The following is an 18,558-nucleotide window of genomic DNA, read 5'->3' as shown; positions in this document are numbered from 1 at the left end:
AGAGGGAGGGGAGGGAGGAGGAGAGGGAGGGGAGGGAGGGGAAGGAGGAGGAGAAGGAGGGGAAGGAGGAGGACTTGTCGGGGCTGCAGCGTAGAGCTCCCTCCCTGCTCCCGCTTCCCGCCTGGGCTGCAGCGTCGCGGCATCAAACAGGGCGGAAGCCTAAGCAGTGAGAAAGGAAGGAGGCTATTTTTAGCACAGCGGCCAGGGTGTGAATGTTGGTAGAACTGAGCAGGGCCTGAAGCTGTCTTTGCATGACAGAGGGAAGAAAACCTGTTGGTTTTTAAAGGTCAAAGGTCAGGCGGAAACTTGTGCCCCCATCCTGGGGAGCACCCCGAGTGCTGGCGAGACGCCAGCAAGAACTCCACCAAGTCACACACACACAGGAGATTCGTGCTGTTTCTTTTCTCTTTTCAACCTCCAGTAAATTCCTGTTGCAGAGATGAGACCATGCCCGGAGGGGAGTGATGAAGATGCTAGTTCATGCAGGACTGGGCGAGGTGGGGGGGTGTGCCCGAGGCAGCACCAGCAGTCCCTCCCACTTCCCACCGTCTGGGCTCCCCTCGCCCAGCGGGTGGTGACGTCTGGCAGCCTGCAAGCCTGGTCCAGGTGAGCGGCGGAAAGATGGACAGGAATGCGCCTCTGGGGGAACACCTCTCCTTGCTCGCGTCGGTGCCAGCTCACTCCACGTCCCCTGTGCCTATGCAGGACAGACGCACTGTGACTCCCGGGCACTGCCGAGGGTCTCCGAGCAAAGGCTGCTAACATCTGCTGGGGACAAGACAATGTGCAGGGATGGCGCTGCTGGGACGCTTACCTTTCAACTCAGGACATGCCAAGAGCGACAGTGCTCACACCCCCTTTTAGGGAAGGGCGCATTCTCTTTTCTGGGGGTATCTCTAGTCTTTGGAGTCCTTGCTTAGGTCACAGGGTCAGGAAATGTTTCCAGGAAAGAACTGTGTTCGCAGTGCAAGGTTTGGAATGTGGTGGTTTCATGGGAAGAAGAATTGTGACTGAGAAGGGCAAAGAGGTCAGAGATGTGCTGAGAAGCACTGAGTGGAAGGGAAGAAAGCCCTAGCCTCATGCCTGAAGAGAGCAGAACTTAAGGGTCCACCTGAGTATGCAGGCTTTTCATTTGACTCTCCACTAGTCGTGAGTTTCTCAGTATTCCTCCTGGGGTCAGAGGACAGCACTAGGAGCAGAGGATCCAGCTCCGATTCCAGTTCTGGCACCAAGCTCCTGGGTGGTGGGCCTTAGTTTCCTCATGTGCACGAAGAGGGGTGGGCCAGGTGGCAGACACGCCTTTCCTCGTCCCCCAGTTCCTGTGTGCCCTAAGGAGAGGGGCTCTGACAGGCTCCCCGAGGGCAAGTCAGCTCCTGACTGCCTCATGGCTGCGGCAGCCAAGGCCTGCTGTCAGGAAGGGCCTCGTCTGCATGCGCAGTGAGTTCAGGGAGAAGCCCGCCCCAGCCTTGGAGGGTCCGTGATTGCCAGGGCACCGAGAGAATTTCCGCAGCTCGCACTGCCCATCTTTAGCTTGCACGATCCCTGAGTCAGTGGAGGCTCAGAGACAGCAGGTCCTGGAGTGCGAGCAGGACAGAACCAACGGGTTGGTGCAGACGGGGGGGAAGGCGGGGGTGTCAGGAAAAGCCCGGAGGCTGCTCCAGGGTAAGACTGCTGAGAAGGGCCTGGGAAAGTTCCTTTTCTGGATCATGGGCTGCAGCCCTGGCTTTTCTGCCTGGAAGATCTGTAACTGAGGAAGATGGCCTAACTTTTAAACACAAGAGGTGGGGGAGGGGAGGGAAGAAAAGACTGAAAAATAAAGAGAAATCTCAAGGCTGCACCAAAGGCATCTATCCTTGAAAGAACACTTCTCTTGAACAGATTAGTGGTCCAATTATTTTCGTCCCTTCCTTTCAGTGTGCAGCGCATGTCCCGAAACTGCAATACCTTGGAACTGGAACTAGATGAAAGTTAAGGTCCTGAGATGGAAAAGTGTGAAAGACTAATTCCTAAAGGCAATGGGCATTTGCCTGTGAGGAAATCTGTACTTCTATCAATTTGTTTTAGGAGGTGAGAAGGTGCAGCTTGGCCAGGCATCACGGGAAACGACTTGGTCGGCTTTGCAGAGTCATCGTGACCCTGAGCTGGCTGTGGTGTGGACCCCCAGAGAGAAATGATAGTGGCTGGGGGAAACCAGGAGCAAGGAGGCAGCGGCAGCCCCGGGAGTGGCCTCTGACGCCCGCTCCCAGCGCCGGTTTCAGCCAGCGGCGTCTGGTGAGCCACCTGCATCCCAACACAGGTGACACCAAGGCCTGCCTGAGGCCCAGGCCCGCAGCAGTGCAGGACGGCCCAGCCGGTACGCTGGCGGGTCTGAGCAGAGAAGAGGAGCAGCTGGGCTCGTAAAGGAAACCCCAACTTGGCTCTCACGTGTTGGGGTGGCTCTGGCTTGGGAAGTGTGAGAGAGGAAAGGGCGGAGGGAAAGGGCAGAGGGAAAGGGAGGAGGGAGAGGGCGGAGGGAACGGGCGGAGGGAAAGGGGCCGTGGGGCGGGCAGAGAGCACCGTACTCACCCGCGCTTCCTCTCTGTCCCGGCTCCTCCGCTAACCTGTGCAGCACAGACACAAACGATATACTGAGGTCACAGTCGGGGTCTCTTCGCCACCTGGATGTTCTCCTGGGGCCTCCCTGACCCATGGGCTCCTGGACTTGCCTCTCCCCTTTTGCTCCTCGTAGGTTGACTTTGCCCGACCAGGTATGAAAACAGAGGGGAGTCACCCAACCTACAACCAGCAACTACAACTGACCTAATAGAGCCATGGAAACAAGTGCCTCTCAGGAGGAGGAAGACAATAATACTAAAATAGAAAGGAATCTACCTTAAACCTAGGGAGCAGCTACATCAGGGGGCACAGTCTGTGTGGTTCTGAAAGTGAACAAGGTGAAAATGGTTTAAACTATGATAGGAGCAGTAGTTCCTTCCCGCAGACGTATCTGCTTGGGATACTAAATCATACCCTTGTTCACCCTGAAATCTTGAACCATCGCCTGGACCCTCAAAAGCCTGTATCTATTCTCACCAAGGACCACTGCTGTCAGTCTACCAGACACGTACTAGCGTTAAGTGTGCAAACTGGATTTATAGCTCCCAACACCGTGGGGGCAGGTTCTGGGAGAGGTGATTCTGAAGGACACAGGGACAGAAAATGAGGCCGTGGAGTAGCTGAGACGAATTTAGGGCTCTGAAGTAATATGGGGGAAGTTATGTTAGCCTGCGTTTCATCTATATGGTCTTGGTTACAAGTACTGACCCCTCAAGGTGAGGGGGTGCGCAGTGGGAACCCAGCGGAGCAGAAGCATTCCCCAGGGGGCAGCCACACAGGCAGCCAGGGTAGGCAGGGAGAGGCCGAGGTAGAGGTGAATGGGGTTGGCAAGTCTGGCTGGGTCGTGAGTTCTTCAAAAGTGCCCATTTGGCTCTCACAGTGTTTGCGCTGAGCAGACTGTGCCTGACAGGGTGCTGACCCAGTTGTGTTTGTATTATGTCAGCATGATTTCAACCCCAAAGAAGCAAATCGTTCTTTCTGGTTGATACTTAATTGCCCTCTAATGCCTAGGTGACAGTAGTTACTGCTACCTCAGTCTATAGTAAAAGCTCACGCCTAGATCACAGTGGAGAATCAGAAGGTCCATCCATAAAAACACTTGGTTTTAGAACTATTCCCACATAACAGCCACACATTAGCTACAGGGACATATCCTAGGACCTATACAATGTTGAGAGTCAAACATCCTTTTTAAACCCTACCCACCTCTCACCCCAACTCTTAATACTCTTCCCCTTGGGAATGACACCTAAAAGCCACAGAAACAGAAATTCAGGCATTCTCACGAAAAGATTTCACACAGACATACAAAGCAAGAGGTGCAAAGAAAGAAGGGATGTTGACAGGGCAACACAGGTGCCAAGACAGAGGGCCCTTGAGGGTACCAGGTACCAGACAAGGGAAACCATACCCAGTCCATGTGTGAGACAGAGCCTACATCCAGACTTGAACCAGGTCTAAGGCTAGAGTCTGTGGTCAGGGCAAGGCCCAAGTGGTCAAGGCACAGTCCTCTGTGTGCTTCGGGGGAGTGGGGCAGACTGAGGAAAGGCCATGGGAAAAGCTATTGGGAAGGGACGGGGGGAAAAGGGAAGAGAGGCCAAAGAAGCAGCTGTTATGTCTTCAGCCAAGAACATTCCACATGAATGCCGGGATCTGGTTGGACTGTGTGTGCGTGCATGCATGTGTTTGTAGCATGTGTTTACATAAGCGTAAATCTATCTCTGTGTGTCTCCTCTTCTCTTCACCTCTTGCACTACAACCCTCCTGCCTTCTTCCTAGTCCCCCATCGGTATGCGGAAGTCAGTCTTCTCTCCATTTCTTTGCCGCATTTCTAGATGTTTCAAACACCGCTGCCCTCTACTGCTGACCTTTCGACGGCCATGCCAAATACATCATTCTCAGCAATTCATCATAGCTATCGGCCACTTTCTCCCAGGCCTCGCTCTGACTCACTCGATGATTTCAGCACCTGGAGTATGTTTTTCTTCTCCCCGTTTCTTCCTTGGCAATTCCAGTGTCCTTGCTGACAAACTCCAAAGACCTCACCTCTTATCCACACCAGCCACTATGGGTAAAAGCTCTGGACACCCCCCTCCCAAGATGCTCCCCCTTTCCCATCACAACTTCCTTTCCCGTATCTACTTCTTTCCATCCTTCCTTAAGACTTCTCTCCCTTCACGTGGTCTCGCAGTCTGCTCAGACTAAAGCATGGGCTCTGGCGTTAGAGAAACCTGGGCTGAGTCCAGGCTCTGCCACTTACTGCCTTACGTTGTTTAACCACCCTGAGCCCTGTCTAGAATCCTTTCCTCATGGGGCCGTGGAATCAAACAGGAAGAGTGTGTTACGTGCAGAGCATCCAACAGGGACCCGAGAAAGCTGGGCCGGCTCGGTCGCACGCTCCACAGCCCCCTCAGGGCAGCCGCCCACCTCTCTCCCTGACAAAGTGCTCTCCTGCACACCGCCCTGCTTATTTCCTTACGTTTATGAATCTACTGACATCCCACTACATGCCAGGCACTGTTCTAGGCACTGGGGATACAACCTGAACAAAACAGACCGAAGTCTCTACCCTGTGGAGCTTATATTTTGAAGGAATCCAGCAACTGGACATATTAATACACCACAGAAATAACAGCTAACTCTCAAATGTCCAAAGAGAATTGTGTTATCTGTTCAGGGTAACATAGAAACATGAAGATTAAGAGCATGAAGTTTGGAGTGAGAAATACCTAGCTCAAATCCAATCTTTACCACTTAATAGCTACTTGATCTAAATTTCTCTGAGCCTATTTCCTCATTGGTAAAATGGGGATATCATGATATTACATATCTCACCAGGTTGTTGAGGACTGAATGAGATTATACATGGAAATCGTTTAGCACAGCTCTTTTGAACATAAGTTATTAAGAAGGTTTTATATACAATAAAATGAGGAAGCATTACTGTCCCGTGCTGATACCTTTCTCTATTGCTTTTAATTCCTCCGAGAAGCCACAAAACCATTTGGCTATTCTGTCCACAATAATCTCTGCCTTTTCAGAAACTCTTCTTGTACTTATAATCATACACTCAAAGTTCGATGACTAACTTTTCCTGCCACTTCCTTTTATCTCCTATTTATTTTGCATATCTTAATTTTGCTCTCCTAACTATATTATAAACTCCTTGAGGCAAGGGGTCACGTTTGGTGTTTTACTTGTGTCTACTTCCTGTATCCCATCCATCTATCATAGTGTCAGGAAATCAGGAAGCTTTTGTTGATCCACTGACACAACCACTTCTAGGGAAAAACTTGATGGTCAGTTGGGAAAAGTAGGGAGAAGGATCCGTGGGGGTCTGAAAGCTTTGGGGAAAGGTGGCAGCAGGAAGGAAGGCAGAAACAAAAGGGAGAGGGGGATTTCGTTCAGGGGCTAGGGCTCTGGCTCCCATTCAGACTAGGGGTCCTGTGGAGCTGCCTTTACCTCTGTCTTTCCCATTCTGCATCTTCTCCTCTTCTTCCTCTGCACCTTCCCCTGCTGTGAAAACAAGTCCAAGGAGGCCAGTGACCCTTCAGCACAGTAGAAGCATAGGAGGAGGGAGAAGTGAGTAGCTTAGGAGGCTTGGGATGAAACCCTAGCTAAAAGCTCATGGCTTCAGGCCTCCAAGGGTGCTGAAATCACCTAGTCTGCACCCTGTGTGGTCCATGCCCCAGCATCATGTCCCCATAAGCCCTGAGCCCAGAGAAGCAGTGCAGTCTGATGTCACCCACCCAGCTTCTGGCTCTATTGCTGGCTTCTCTAAGTGGATGATATCTACTAGGTATATGGCTAATACCTTGCATTCAGGTTCAAGAAAACAACCATAAAAGTGTACAGCAGGGAATACCTAGATGAACACTGGCTTCCGTTAAAAAAAACCAAAACAAACAAACAAAAAACGGGTTTTAGCTGATGACAAACTTAAAATGACTGAACAGTGCAAAGTGGCTGTGTGGAAAAAAGCTAATGCCATCTAAGGTTACTTTCCCTGGGGCCTGCTCAGGGAGGTGGCAGAGCTCACTGTGCTGGGGGCGGAGCGGGGGGCAGGGGGAAGACCCCTTGCAATGTGCAGACGTTTTCAGCCCTGGAAACTCACTTTGAACCAGGGCCTTGCAACACTTGGGCACACGGGATGGCCAAGTGAAACCCACGTCACGTGAGGAATGGCTGAAGGAACTGTGAACGGCTGCCTAAAGAGGAGAGGCTGCGGGAGAGCCACGTGATGTGCCATCAAATACTGGAAAGGCTAACATGAGAGGAGGGACTGAGCTCACTCTGGGTAGCTTTAGAGGGTGGAATGAGGATCAATTCGCTGTAGAAAGGATGATTTTGGCTCCCTGACAAGGAAGAACTTCCCAGTGAGGAGAGCTGGTCATGAACGAACTCGCTGGAAATATTCAAACAGAGAACTTTTATATCAGGCAGCAAGCTGGATGAAATGACTTCCAAGATCCTTTCCAACTCTAAGAGTCCATCATTTGTGAAAAGATTTCAGAAAAGATGAGAAGGGCAAGCTATGGATATAAACAGTATGCCCACGCTGTACAGAATACATGGAAGATAATTTGAGCACCCAATCTCATCCTCATGAAAATCTCGACAGTGATGGTAAAAACAGGTTGGGGACTTCCTGAGGACGCAGTGGTTAAGAATCTGCCTGCCAATGCAGGGGACGTGGGTTCGAGCCCTGGTCCACAAAGATCCCACATGCTGCGGAGCAACTAAGCCCGTGCGCCACAACTACTGAGCCTGCGCTCTAGAGCTTGCGAGCCACAACTACTAAGCCCGCATGCTGCAACTACCGAAGCCCGCCCGCCCTAGAGCCCACGCACCGCAACTACTGAAGCCTGCGCGCCTAGAACCCGTACTCCGCAACAAGAGAAGCCACCACCATGAGAAGCCCGCGCACTGCAACAAAGAGTAGCCCCCGCTCGCCGCAGCTAGAGAAAGCCTGCGCGCAGCAATGAAGACCCAACGCAGCCAAAAAAATAAATTAAAAAAATTAAAAAAAAAAAACACAAAAAAACATGTTGGTTTTGGGCTCTTCCACTCACTGAGAAACTGGCAGCCTTGCACGTAAAGGGAGTTTACCTCTGTGTTTGACAGAGATACTGTGCCATGTGTGGGCCTAGTCCATCCACATCTACTGTGGACTTCAGGGCTTGGGAGAGTGGAGCATCAGTGAAAGGGGCCCTTGTGGGATTGCAGACATGATCCCTTGTCCTGTGTGGGGATAAGGACAGTATGGTGGTAAGAGCATCAGCTTAATGTTCAGACCTAAGCTCTAGGACCAGCTTTGCCCCTTCAAGCTGTGTAACTTTAGGCAAATCTCTTTGCTGATAATCACTCACTGCATTTCTAAAGTAAGGGGAGTGGACAATGTGATCTCTAAGGTACCTTCCAAATACATTACATGGTTTTGTTAAAACTATCCTTTCTTACTAGGAGAGATTGCTGAGTATCCCCATACCCTTACTTATTATGAAGCTGTTTGGTCTCTATGTGCTTTGTGTTTAATGATGTCTAGTTACCTCCCAAACTAGTGTGATGAGCTCATGAACCACTCATTTTGCACAAACCCTAATACGTGGCCATGAGGCATGAGTGTGGCTAATTTCCATGGCCTGAAATCCCCTAAGAAATTCCCTCCAGAAGTGGGATTTCTGGCATCTGTGGGGAGCTATATTAGGGAAGGGACTTTCTAAGCACCCATGAGGTCATCTCAAAGGTGGTCATCTCTTCTGTTTGTGTGTGTGTGGAGGGGAGCAGTGCTTCTAAAAGGGATTGAGAAATGGTACCAGAATGGAGACAGTGTTACTGTAATGCTGCCTGAACAGGAGAACTGGCATCTTAACTGTACTGAAAAAACCAACACAGGCCACACACTTATTCTCTTCTAAATGAAAACAGCAGATCTGAGAGCGAAGCCGTGGGCCAGACCTTGGCCTGGTCCCATGACAACACTAAAGGCATATGCTTTCTCCTACAAAGGTCTGAAGGAGTACACAAGGCTCGCCTTACCTAAGCGCATGCACAGATGATTTCAATGTATTGTGTTTGAATAAGTACATGTGTCTGAATAGCTCACGGAAAACCTGCTTTATATTTTTATTCAATAGCCTTGTTAAGCTAGTTCAAGGTATCCAAAAGCATTACATTAGGTGGAAAGACACAAAAGAGGGCCATCTGTATGAGTGACCCACAGCACTTAGGAAGGGAATCTGTTTGTTTAATATATAACACGGGAATCTGACCACCATAAAAAAGATTAGCAAAATATCTGACGGCTTCAAAACTGATGTAATCATGGGGATTCTTGAAGACATGCTGATATGGGAATGGCCTTCTATTTCTTCTCTCCTTCCTGGGTATTATGTAAGGGGAAATATGCCATGAGGTAAGGGTCTCTGGAAAATCACTGAAATAGCTAAGAGACAGACAGACTGAGAAAGAAGTCATAGATAAGACTGAACATGAGGAACGAAGGAAGCAACAGACTCAGGTCATGAACTTCCAGTGAAATCAGAGCCTCGTCATGGACAAAAAGAGAGAATAGGGTTTCAAAACCAAATCAAATAGGAGAGAGCAGAAAGGCAGCCGGGAGAAAGTCCAGAAGCTTTTGCAGCTGATGCGGTTCCAGTCATCCAGGAAAGCTCTGGAGCGAGACAGCTGAGCGGGCCTAAGGAAAGAGCAGCTGTGGAGGAAGCACAGATGGAAGACAAATTAAGTGAGGAAGGGGCCTAACTGAGCTGAATTTCTTTAAAGTCGGAATTGTGTTTGCTCCATAGGGCATACTCTTAAGAGGAACCTAAACGTGTGATTATCTCTATGTGATCACGTGTGGGAGAGAGGCTCCCAGGATGAAGGCATCCAGCGCATCCCTGGAAGGCAAGAAGACTGCGTGGTGAAATGAGGGAGACGCTTTACCACGCGGTGAGGCAGCGAGGAGGGCGTGGAGGGGGAGGTGGGAGGTTGGGTGGGCGCTGTGGGCGTCACCTGAGTGGAGCTCCTTCACCAGGGATGACATGGTGCTGGTGATGGAGTCAGCGGCCACCAGCAGGTCATTGCGGAGGTCTCTCCTCGTACCTGAGGGCAGTCAGAGCAGATGGCGATGCCGGGTGGGTCGGGGGGAGAGAGCTGAGTGAACGCCTCGGTCGGCGGGGCCCTGGGACTCAGGGCAGAATTCCTAGGGGGAGATGGGCCGAGCAGCTCTGCCCGCTCCCAGGCCGTCAGGAGCACCGGTACCCAGGTCTGTGGTCCTCCTCCCTCTTCTCTACCTGAAGAGCAGGACCCTGTCAACTCCATACTTCTCAGCCCCAATCAAAGGAGGTGGATTCTAGAACAAGTGCTCAGGCAGGACTTACTCGCCAGCTCCACCTCCCTGCTCTTGTCTCCGCCCCAAGAAGACTTCCTGCGCTGCCTTGTCTTCCCCCAACCACATAACGTCGCTGGCTGTTAGCTCCACGTACAAGGAGGCTTCAGCAAGGTCCCGTTTAGAGTTCCACTCCTTCTCTTGTTTGCTCTAAAGACTTTCCAGGCCAAGCACCCGACTTCGGGAATGCTTCCATCCAGTTCCTCTGGAGGAGGCAAAGCCCAGAGGACAAGGCACTTCCCACAACCCAGAAAAAAGAGCACAGAAGCCCAGGAGGCCTGTACTTCGCACATGTACAAAGCCTGCAGACCTCCCGTTGCAGACCAGCCCATCTAATGAGAAGGGGTCAGCGCTTGGCTTATTTTTACTGTATGTGAAAATCTGATCATTTAAAGCAAAGTGCACAGAAGAAAAGAAACTGGGAAAACCTCAGTAGGAATCTTGTCCACGTTTCCAAACCCCCTCAGCGCTCCATTATACTCTGCTCCCGAACTCACCCTGGGCGAAGGCCTCCTGCACGTCCCCGCCGACTCCGCTCAGCGGGTCCTGCGGGCAGTGGGTGGGTGTGGAGCCGGCGGAGGTGGAGCGCACGGGCATGGGCATTGGGCGGCCGCCTCCGTGAGTGGGCGACGTATGTGGCGATCCTGTGGCCTGAGCCTGGGAGAATCAAAGAGATAAAACATGTCATCTCAGGTGCCTTACCTCTTTGAGGAAGGGGAAAGTCCTTTTTTTCAGTCAACCTGAGCCAGCCCAGGGCTTCAGTTCAGTGGTGCAATGCAGTGCACGATCACATTTGAAAGGAAGGAGTCAGGCTGCCTCCAGCACTGGTGAGAGGAAGAAAAGGGAAGGAAAGGGAGAAGGGGAGAGAACAAAGGGGGAGGAGGGAGAAGAGGCAGCGGGAACACTGAAGAACGGACTAAAAGCGGGAGGGAAAGGGGCAGAAGCGCGCACAGGGAGGGGGGCCTTCCAGGTGGACAGAAGGAGCAGAGCAGCTGGTTGGAGGATCTGGGGGTGGGGGCTGGGGTCACACAGCTGGGAAATAATATACAAACATCTTTGACTTTTGTTTGCAAACACATTCAGGCGCATTATTTCATCTGATCCTCATAACACCTTGTGAGTAGAAGGGGCACATGTCTCTTGTATCCATTTTACAGAAGAAAAACAAGGATGAAGAGAGGAAGAGCTCTGTGTCAGGCTGCACGGCTCGTCAGTGGGAGATGCTGGAACAAGCCCTTCTACTTCAAGGGCAATGACACGTGTTCTGCGCCTCTGCAGCTGCCAGGCCACAGGGAGCGCGCCTGAGTTTGCGGGTCAGGAGTCTAGCTCCAGGCTGTTCCCAGGAGCCCGGTCATCTGGCCCGTCATGCTGCACTCGTCATGCTGCACTCGTCAAGTACACACAGTGAGGTCTTCTGTGAGCCATCCCGTGGGGACTAGGTGAGAATGGACACACGTTTAGTGGAAACCAAACTTTCCTTGTGAGGCTCTGCCTCAGTTTTGGAGAAAGCTTGGAGCAATGGGATGAAATTTTAAAACTCCAGTTAAAGGGAGCTCGCTGAGATTTGGGCTCTGCTGCTCTTCAGAGGAAGGGCAACTGAGGGTGGCATATAGACCGGGGTTTTCTTTGGAAGCAAAACTGGGAAAATATAAGCCAAAGTGTGCAAATGAGTTCAAAGGAAGATAATTATCTTTTGGGATCTGGCTCAGAAACCCCACGTACAAACAGAACCTGCCACCTCGAACAGGCTGACAGGCTGTGTGCACAAAGCCCCACCTCAATGCCTCACCCAGTGTGAGCGCCGGACCAAATGGAAATGGTCTGTTCTCCATCGTTCTTGCTTTGATTCACGTCTGTGTGTTTTAATTTGAGAAACTTACAAAATACAGAAAGCTTACAAGTGGAACATAATAGACCACTCAAATTGATAATTAATATTGTGTCAAATTTATTCCAACCTAAAAACATTGCAGATAAGTCTGAAAGACCCCTTTGACTACTAATTCTTTCCAGTCCCCTCCTCTCTTCCCTTCAGAGGCAGCCACTGTCAAAGGTTTTGGTGTGAAACTTTTTACCTATGTGTACATATGTAATTATGAATAATACATGACATTTTGTGCCTTTAAATTTTGCATGAACGGGTATCATACTGCACATATCATTTTGCAATTTGCTTTTATCATCTAGCATACTTTAAAAAAATGTTCACTGAAGTACAGTTGATTTACAATGTTGTGTTTAATTTCTGCTGTACAGCAAAGTTAGCATACTTTTTGAGATCTTTCCATGATAAAAATAAATATGAACTTAGACCCTTACCTCACATTATATACAAAAACTAACTTAAAATGGATCATACCAAATATAAGAACTAAAATTATAAAACTCTTAGAAGGAAAGATTAGGCAATGACTTTTCAGATATGACACAAAAAGTACATACTACAAAAGAAAAACAGATAAACTCGACTTCATTAAAATTAAAAACTATTTTTAAAGGACACCTTTAAGAAAGTGAAAAAAACTCAGAGGATGGGAAAAATGTTTGCAAATCATATATCTCATAAGGGACTTATATTAGGAATATCTACACAATATTGTAAATCAACTATACTTCAATAAAAAAATTAATTTAAAAAAAAGAATATATAAAGATCTCTTGGGACTTCCCTGGTGGTCCAGTGGGTAAGACTTTGCGCTCCCAATGCAGGGGGCCCGGGTTCGATCGCTGGTCGGGGAACTAGATCCTGCATGCATGCCACAACTAAGAGTTCGCGTGCTGCAACTAAGAAGATCTGCAAGGAAGATCCCACGTACCGCAACTAAGACCTGGTGCAGCCTAAATAAATAAATAAATATTAAAAAAAAAAAAAGATCTCTTACACTCAATAATAAAAGGACAGGTAACCTAATTTAAAAATAGGCAAAGGGGGCTTCCCTGGTGGCGCAGTGGTTGAGAATCTGCCTGCTAATTCAGGGGACGCGGGTTCGAGCCCTGGTCTGGGACGATCCCACATGCCGCGGAGCAGCTAGGCCCGTGAGCCACAACTACTGAGCCTGCGCGTCTGGAACCTGTGCTCCGCAACAAGAGAGGCCACGATAGTGAGAGGCCCACGCACCGCGATGAAGAGTGGCCCCCACTTGCCGCAACTAGAGAAAGCCCTAGCACAGAAACGAAGACCCAACAGAGCAATCAATCAATCAATCAATCAATCAATAAATCTTTAAAAAAAAAAATAGGCAAAGGATCTGAATGGACATTTCTCTAAAGAAGATATGCAAATATCCAATAAGCATATGAAAAGATGCTCAATATTATTGGCCATTAGGGAAATGCAAATCAAAACCACAATGAGCGGGACTTCCCTGGTGGTGCAGTGGTTAAGAATCCGCCTGCCAATGTAGGGGACACAGGTTTGATCCCTGGTCCAGGAAGATCCCACATGCCATGGAGCAACTAAGCCCGTGCGCCACAACTACTGAGCCTGCGCTCTAGAGCCTGCGTGCCACAACTACTGAGACCACGCGCTGCAACTACTGAAGCGTATGCGCTCTAGGGCCCGCGTGCTGCAACTACTGAAGCTCACACACCTAGAGCCCGTGCTCCACAACAAGAGAAGCCACCGCAACGACCGTGCACCACAACGAAGAGTAGCCCCCGCTTGCCGCAGCTAGAGAAAGGCTGCACATTGCAACGAAGACCCAATGCAGCCAAAAAAACAAAACAAACACAAAACCAAAAAAAACCAAATAACCACAATGAGATACAACTTCACACCCACTAAGATGGCTATAATAAAAAAGACAGATAATAACAAGTGTTGACAAGAATGTGGGGAAATCGAAACGCTCATAAACTGCTGGTAGGAATATAAAAATGGTGCAGCTGCTTTAGAAAACAGTTTGGCAGTTCCTCAAAAGTTTAAACATTGACTATCATATGACCCAATAATTCCACTCCTACATGTATATACTGGAGATAAATGAAAATCTATGTATACACAAAAATTTGTACACAGGTGTTCATAGCAGCATTATATATAATAGCCAAAAAGTGAAAACAAATCCAAATGTCTGGGGACTTCCCTTGTGGTGCAGTGGTTAAGAATCCACCCGCCAATGCAGGGGACACAGGTTCGATCCCTGGTCCGGGAAGGTCCCACATGCCACGGAGCAACTAAGCCTGTGCGCCACAACTACTGAGCCTGTGCTCTAGAGCCCGTGAGCCACAACCACTGAGGCTGTGTGCCACAACTACTGAAGCCCGCGCACCTAGAGCCTGTGCTCCGCAACAAGAGAAGCCACCTCGGGACTTCCCTGGTGATGCAGTGGTTAAGAATCCGCCTGCCAATGCAGGGGACACAGGTTCGATCCATGGTCCGGGAATATCCCACATGCCGTGGAGCAACTAAGCCTGTGTACCACAACTACTGAGCCTGCGTGCCACAAATACTGAAGCCTGTGCGCCACAACAAGAGAAGCCACTGCAATGAGAAGCCCGCACACCACAATGAAGAGCAGCCCCTGCTTGATGCAACTAGAGAAAGCCCTCAGGCAGCAACGAAGACCCAATGCAACCAGAAAAAAAAAAAGAAAAAAAAAGTGTTGGCGAGGGCATGGAGAAAAGGGAACCCTTGCGCACTACTGGTGAGAAGGTAAACTGGTGCAGCCACTAGGCAAAGCGGCCTTTTTCCTCAAAAAATGAAAAACAGAACAACCATATGATCCAGTAATCCCACTTCTGGGTATATATCCAAAGAAAACGGAAACAGGGACTTCCCTGTTGGTCCAGCAGTTAAGACTCCATGCTCCCAATGCGGGGGCCCAGGTTTGATCCCTGGTCAGGGAACTAGATCCCATGTGCCACAACTAAAGATCCCACATGCTGCAACTAAAGAATCCTGCATGTGGCAACTAAAAGATCCCACACACTGCAATGAAGATCCTGCGTGCCACAACTAAGACCTGGCACAGCCAAATAAATTAAAAAAAAAAAAGAAAATGAAAACAGAATCTTGAAGAGATATTTGAACTCCATATACACTTGTTCACTGCAGCATTATTCACAATAGCTAGGATATGCCAACAATCTAAGTGTCCATCAACAGATAAACAGATAAAGAAGATATGGTATATATGTACAATGGAATATTATTCAGCCATGAGAAAGAAGGAAATCCTGCTGTGTTATTTATGGTAAGTGAAATAAACCAGACAAAGAAAGACAAACACTTCATGGTATCATCAATATGTGGAATCTAAAAAAAAGTCACACTCAGAAACTGAGAGTAGAAAAGTAGTTGCCAGGGGCTGAGTGGTGGGGGAATAGGGAGAGGTTGGTAAAAGGGTGTAAACTTCTGGCTAAAACATAAGGTCTGAGGATCTAATATTACATGGTGATTACAGTTGGTAATATACTATTGTATAGTTGAAATTTGCTGAGAGAACAACTTAAGTGTTCTCACACACACAAAAAAGATAAATATGTGAGGTGATGGATGTGTTAATTAACTAGATGGGGAAATCCTTTCACCATGTATAGGTTTATTAAGTCTCTACAATGTATACTTTAAATATCTTACAATCTTATATGTCAATTATACTTCAATAAAGCTGAAATAAATATAGAATAAATTATAAAAAAAGAACCTGTGTCTAGAACATATAAAAAAACTCTTGTAACTGAATAATAAGACAGGCAACCCAATTACAAAACAGGCAAAGACGTGAATAGACATTTCATCAAATAAGATATACAAATGAGCTAAAAATTACATGAAAAATGCTCAACACGAGTACTCAGGGAAATGAAAACTGAAATCACGAAGAGATATCACTTACTGACTGAAATAGCTACAATAAAAAAGACTGACAAGGATGTGGGAAAAGGGAAACCCTTGTACACTGATGATGGGACTATAAAATGGTACAACCACTTTGGAAGACAGTCTGGCAGTTTCTTAAAATGTTAAATGTAAACTTACCATATGACCCAGCAATTTCACTCCTGAGTATGTACCCAAGAGAAATAAAAACATATGCTTGGGCTTCCCTGGTGGCGCAGTGGTTGAGAATCTGCCTGCTAATGCAGGGGACACGGGTTCGAGTCCTGGTCTGGGAAGATCCCACATGCCACGGAGCAACTGGGCCCGTGAGCCACAGCTACTGAGCCTGCGCGTCTGGAGCCTGTGCTCCGCAACAAAGAGAGGCCGCGATGGTGAGAGGCCTGCGCACCGCTATGAAGAGTGGCCCCCGCTCGCCGCAACTAGAGAAAGCCCTCGCACAGAAACGAAGACCCAACACAGCCAAAAAATAAATAAATAAATGTAGTCATTAAAAAAAAAAAAAAATCTAGAAAAACAAAATAATATTTAAAAAATAAAAAAAATTTAAAAAAAACATATGCTCATCCAAAACTTGTACACGTTTATTAGCAACATTTAGTTTAATAGGCCAAAAGTGGAAATAACCCCAAAGTCTACTGACCGGTGAATGCCTTAAAATGTGGTTAATCCATATAATGGAATACTACGAAATCTCTTTTTGATGTTTTTATCCCGGTTTAACTTTTATAATAATTTTCCATTGACAATTCAACATGTTCTATCTTGTGAAATATTCTCTTCTATTTTGTCAGGGGTTATAAAACATTTATTATTATTTACTCTTTCAGGATATATATCTTTTCTTCCCGACTAATTTATAAACCTTAGGAGTCTGGTTCTGTCCAGATAACATTATCACATATTAATCATTGTATTTTGGGAAAAAACCTCCACCTTTCACCCTATAATTATCACCCTCTGCTTTTTTGGCCATTTTTATGGGAGAGGGGGCAAATAATAAAGCATAAAATTCATTCTAGTTTGGAAAGTGCTTATGAGCAATCAGACCTAGCAGTTTCAGCCCCAATACAAACTAGATAAGGAAGCTGGGAAGAAGGTGAGAGAATCTGCAGAGAAGGCAAGAAAGTCTGATGCAGAGGCCTGGCTTTGCAGGAAGGTCCTGAGCCGGCACAGTGTGGGATGTAGGAGATCACAGAAGTGGTGGATACTGGCAATGCCCAGGCCTTTCCTGGGCCTTCCCAGGGCTGAGGGGAACAGAATAAAGGTCGTTTCTTGGGTTGCCTGGGCAGCCTCAAGGAAGGACCCCACGCAGCCAATAGCTTCCCATAGGCTGACACTGTGAGAAGCGATGAGCCCAAAGCTGTCTCTCCATCACAGAGGAGTTTAGAGCCTCGGCGAGGTCAGGTGTGGACCTTGGACGCCGGGGGAGTCTACGAACTCAGATGCCTCAGCCACCGAATGGAGGGTGCTGCCCACGAGAACCAGGCCTGGCCACAAGCAAAGGACATGATGGCCTCAGCACAGGTCAACTTGGAGCTATGGACACTCCTCCACTGACGCCACAGCACCCAGCAAAAGGCCCCAAGGTGGAGCACTCATTTTGGGTGCAGGAAGGGGGATAAGAATCTCTGAAATGACTGGCTTCAGAGTTTTCCTAGAAATGCCCAGACTAAGTGCCCATCTCAGAAAGTGAGCGCTCAAGAGGGAAATTAAGGCCACTTAAATAATTTTTTTTCCTAAGTATGTGGCCTGTGAAATTCAAATTCACTTCACTGTATGACAGTTATCTGGACAGTTATGCTGTCCAACCCAGCATTAAACATGTGGCAAGTACTCAATAAATCTTGGTGAGACTGGAGCCAGGCATCGCCACCCAAGGACTGAGTGTCACAGTCGTTAAGACCGGAGATGGACAAATAGGTTGCTTTTTAAGAACATGAAGCTGAACCTCTGCAAATATTTTAACAGGAAAATGATGATGGGGAATGAAGTAAGAGGGATGGACAGGGGTAGACAGCCACATGTGGCTAAATCTCTAGGATCAGGAAATGAAACCTACTGCCCACCATCAGCTTGAAAATAATCAGGCCCCCTTCCTGGGATCACTGCCCAGGACATGTCTTCTGAGGAAGATAGAAACCAGACTCCTGACATTGTCTTTGTTCAGAGCAGTAGAAAGAGAAAAGCTGAGACCACTGGGAAGGCATAATTTTCCCCATGGATCTCAAACTTCAGCCCTTGGCTTTAGGATCATGTTGGATTAAAGCAATGCTAGGATGGAGCTGTCAGGAACCCTATGTGCATTCTGGGTCCAGCAGAGCAATGCCGGTTTGGCATCCTTGTGGGGCAGTAAATCCCAAAGGCCCCGGGAGAGGCACAAGTCATAGGTAATCGATATGCAGGTACTTCAGCCAGGCCCGAAGCTGAGGGATCCGGAATGGGGTTGATCTGGAATGAGGCATATGTTGGTGCAACGGAGGTCAACTGACTCTGCTCCTGGGCGGTTTAGACAACAACCATCTACTGAAAGGACTGCACTCTCTCTTGCCTTCAGGCCTCTACTTGCTGTTCTCTCTGCCAGGAGCACTACCCACTCTGTGGTGCCTGACCAGCTCCCACTGGTCTTCCAGCTGTCTGCTTCATTGCCACCTCCCTCAGAACCCTGTACAGCCGTAATCTCACCCGTCAAATTTATCTTCCTTACCATTGTGCTTACCACATGTAAAGG

General features: G+C 48.3%; 1 protein-coding gene across 22 annotated transcripts in view; it reads right to left on the bottom strand.

Moving 5' to 3' along the window:
- Positions 1-210: 210 nt before the first annotated feature.
- The window catches only part of DTNB (dystrobrevin beta), a 252,130-nt gene continuing 233,782 nt past the window's right edge, over positions 211-18,558 (bottom strand). For 4 of the 22 annotated variants that reach the window (XM_082356899.1, XM_082356911.1, XM_082356889.1 and 1 more), the window contains 5 exons: positions 10,483-10,642; positions 9,610-9,699; positions 6,058-6,111; positions 2,566-2,600; positions 596-697 (listed from right to left, as the gene is read on the bottom strand). In XM_082356899.1, the coding sequence (XP_082213025.1) occupies positions 2,596-2,600; positions 6,058-6,111; positions 9,610-9,699; positions 10,483-10,642 (309 nt within the window). In that variant the 3' untranslated portion in view covers positions 596-697; positions 2,566-2,595. Of the gene's footprint in view, positions 769-2,565; positions 2,601-6,057; positions 6,144-8,689; positions 9,308-9,609; positions 9,700-10,482; positions 10,643-18,558 lie in introns of those variants that run through there. The other 18 variants (XM_082356890.1, XM_082356893.1, XM_082356894.1 and 15 more) reach the window with 14 other exon arrangements.

The sequence above is a fragment of the Balaenoptera borealis genome (genome assembly GCF_965194805.1).
Source record: "Balaenoptera borealis genome assembly, chromosome: 15".
Taxonomy (NCBI): Eukaryota; Metazoa; Chordata; class Mammalia; order Artiodactyla; family Balaenopteridae; genus Balaenoptera; species Balaenoptera borealis.
This window is presented reverse-complemented; position numbering and strand designations above follow the sequence as displayed.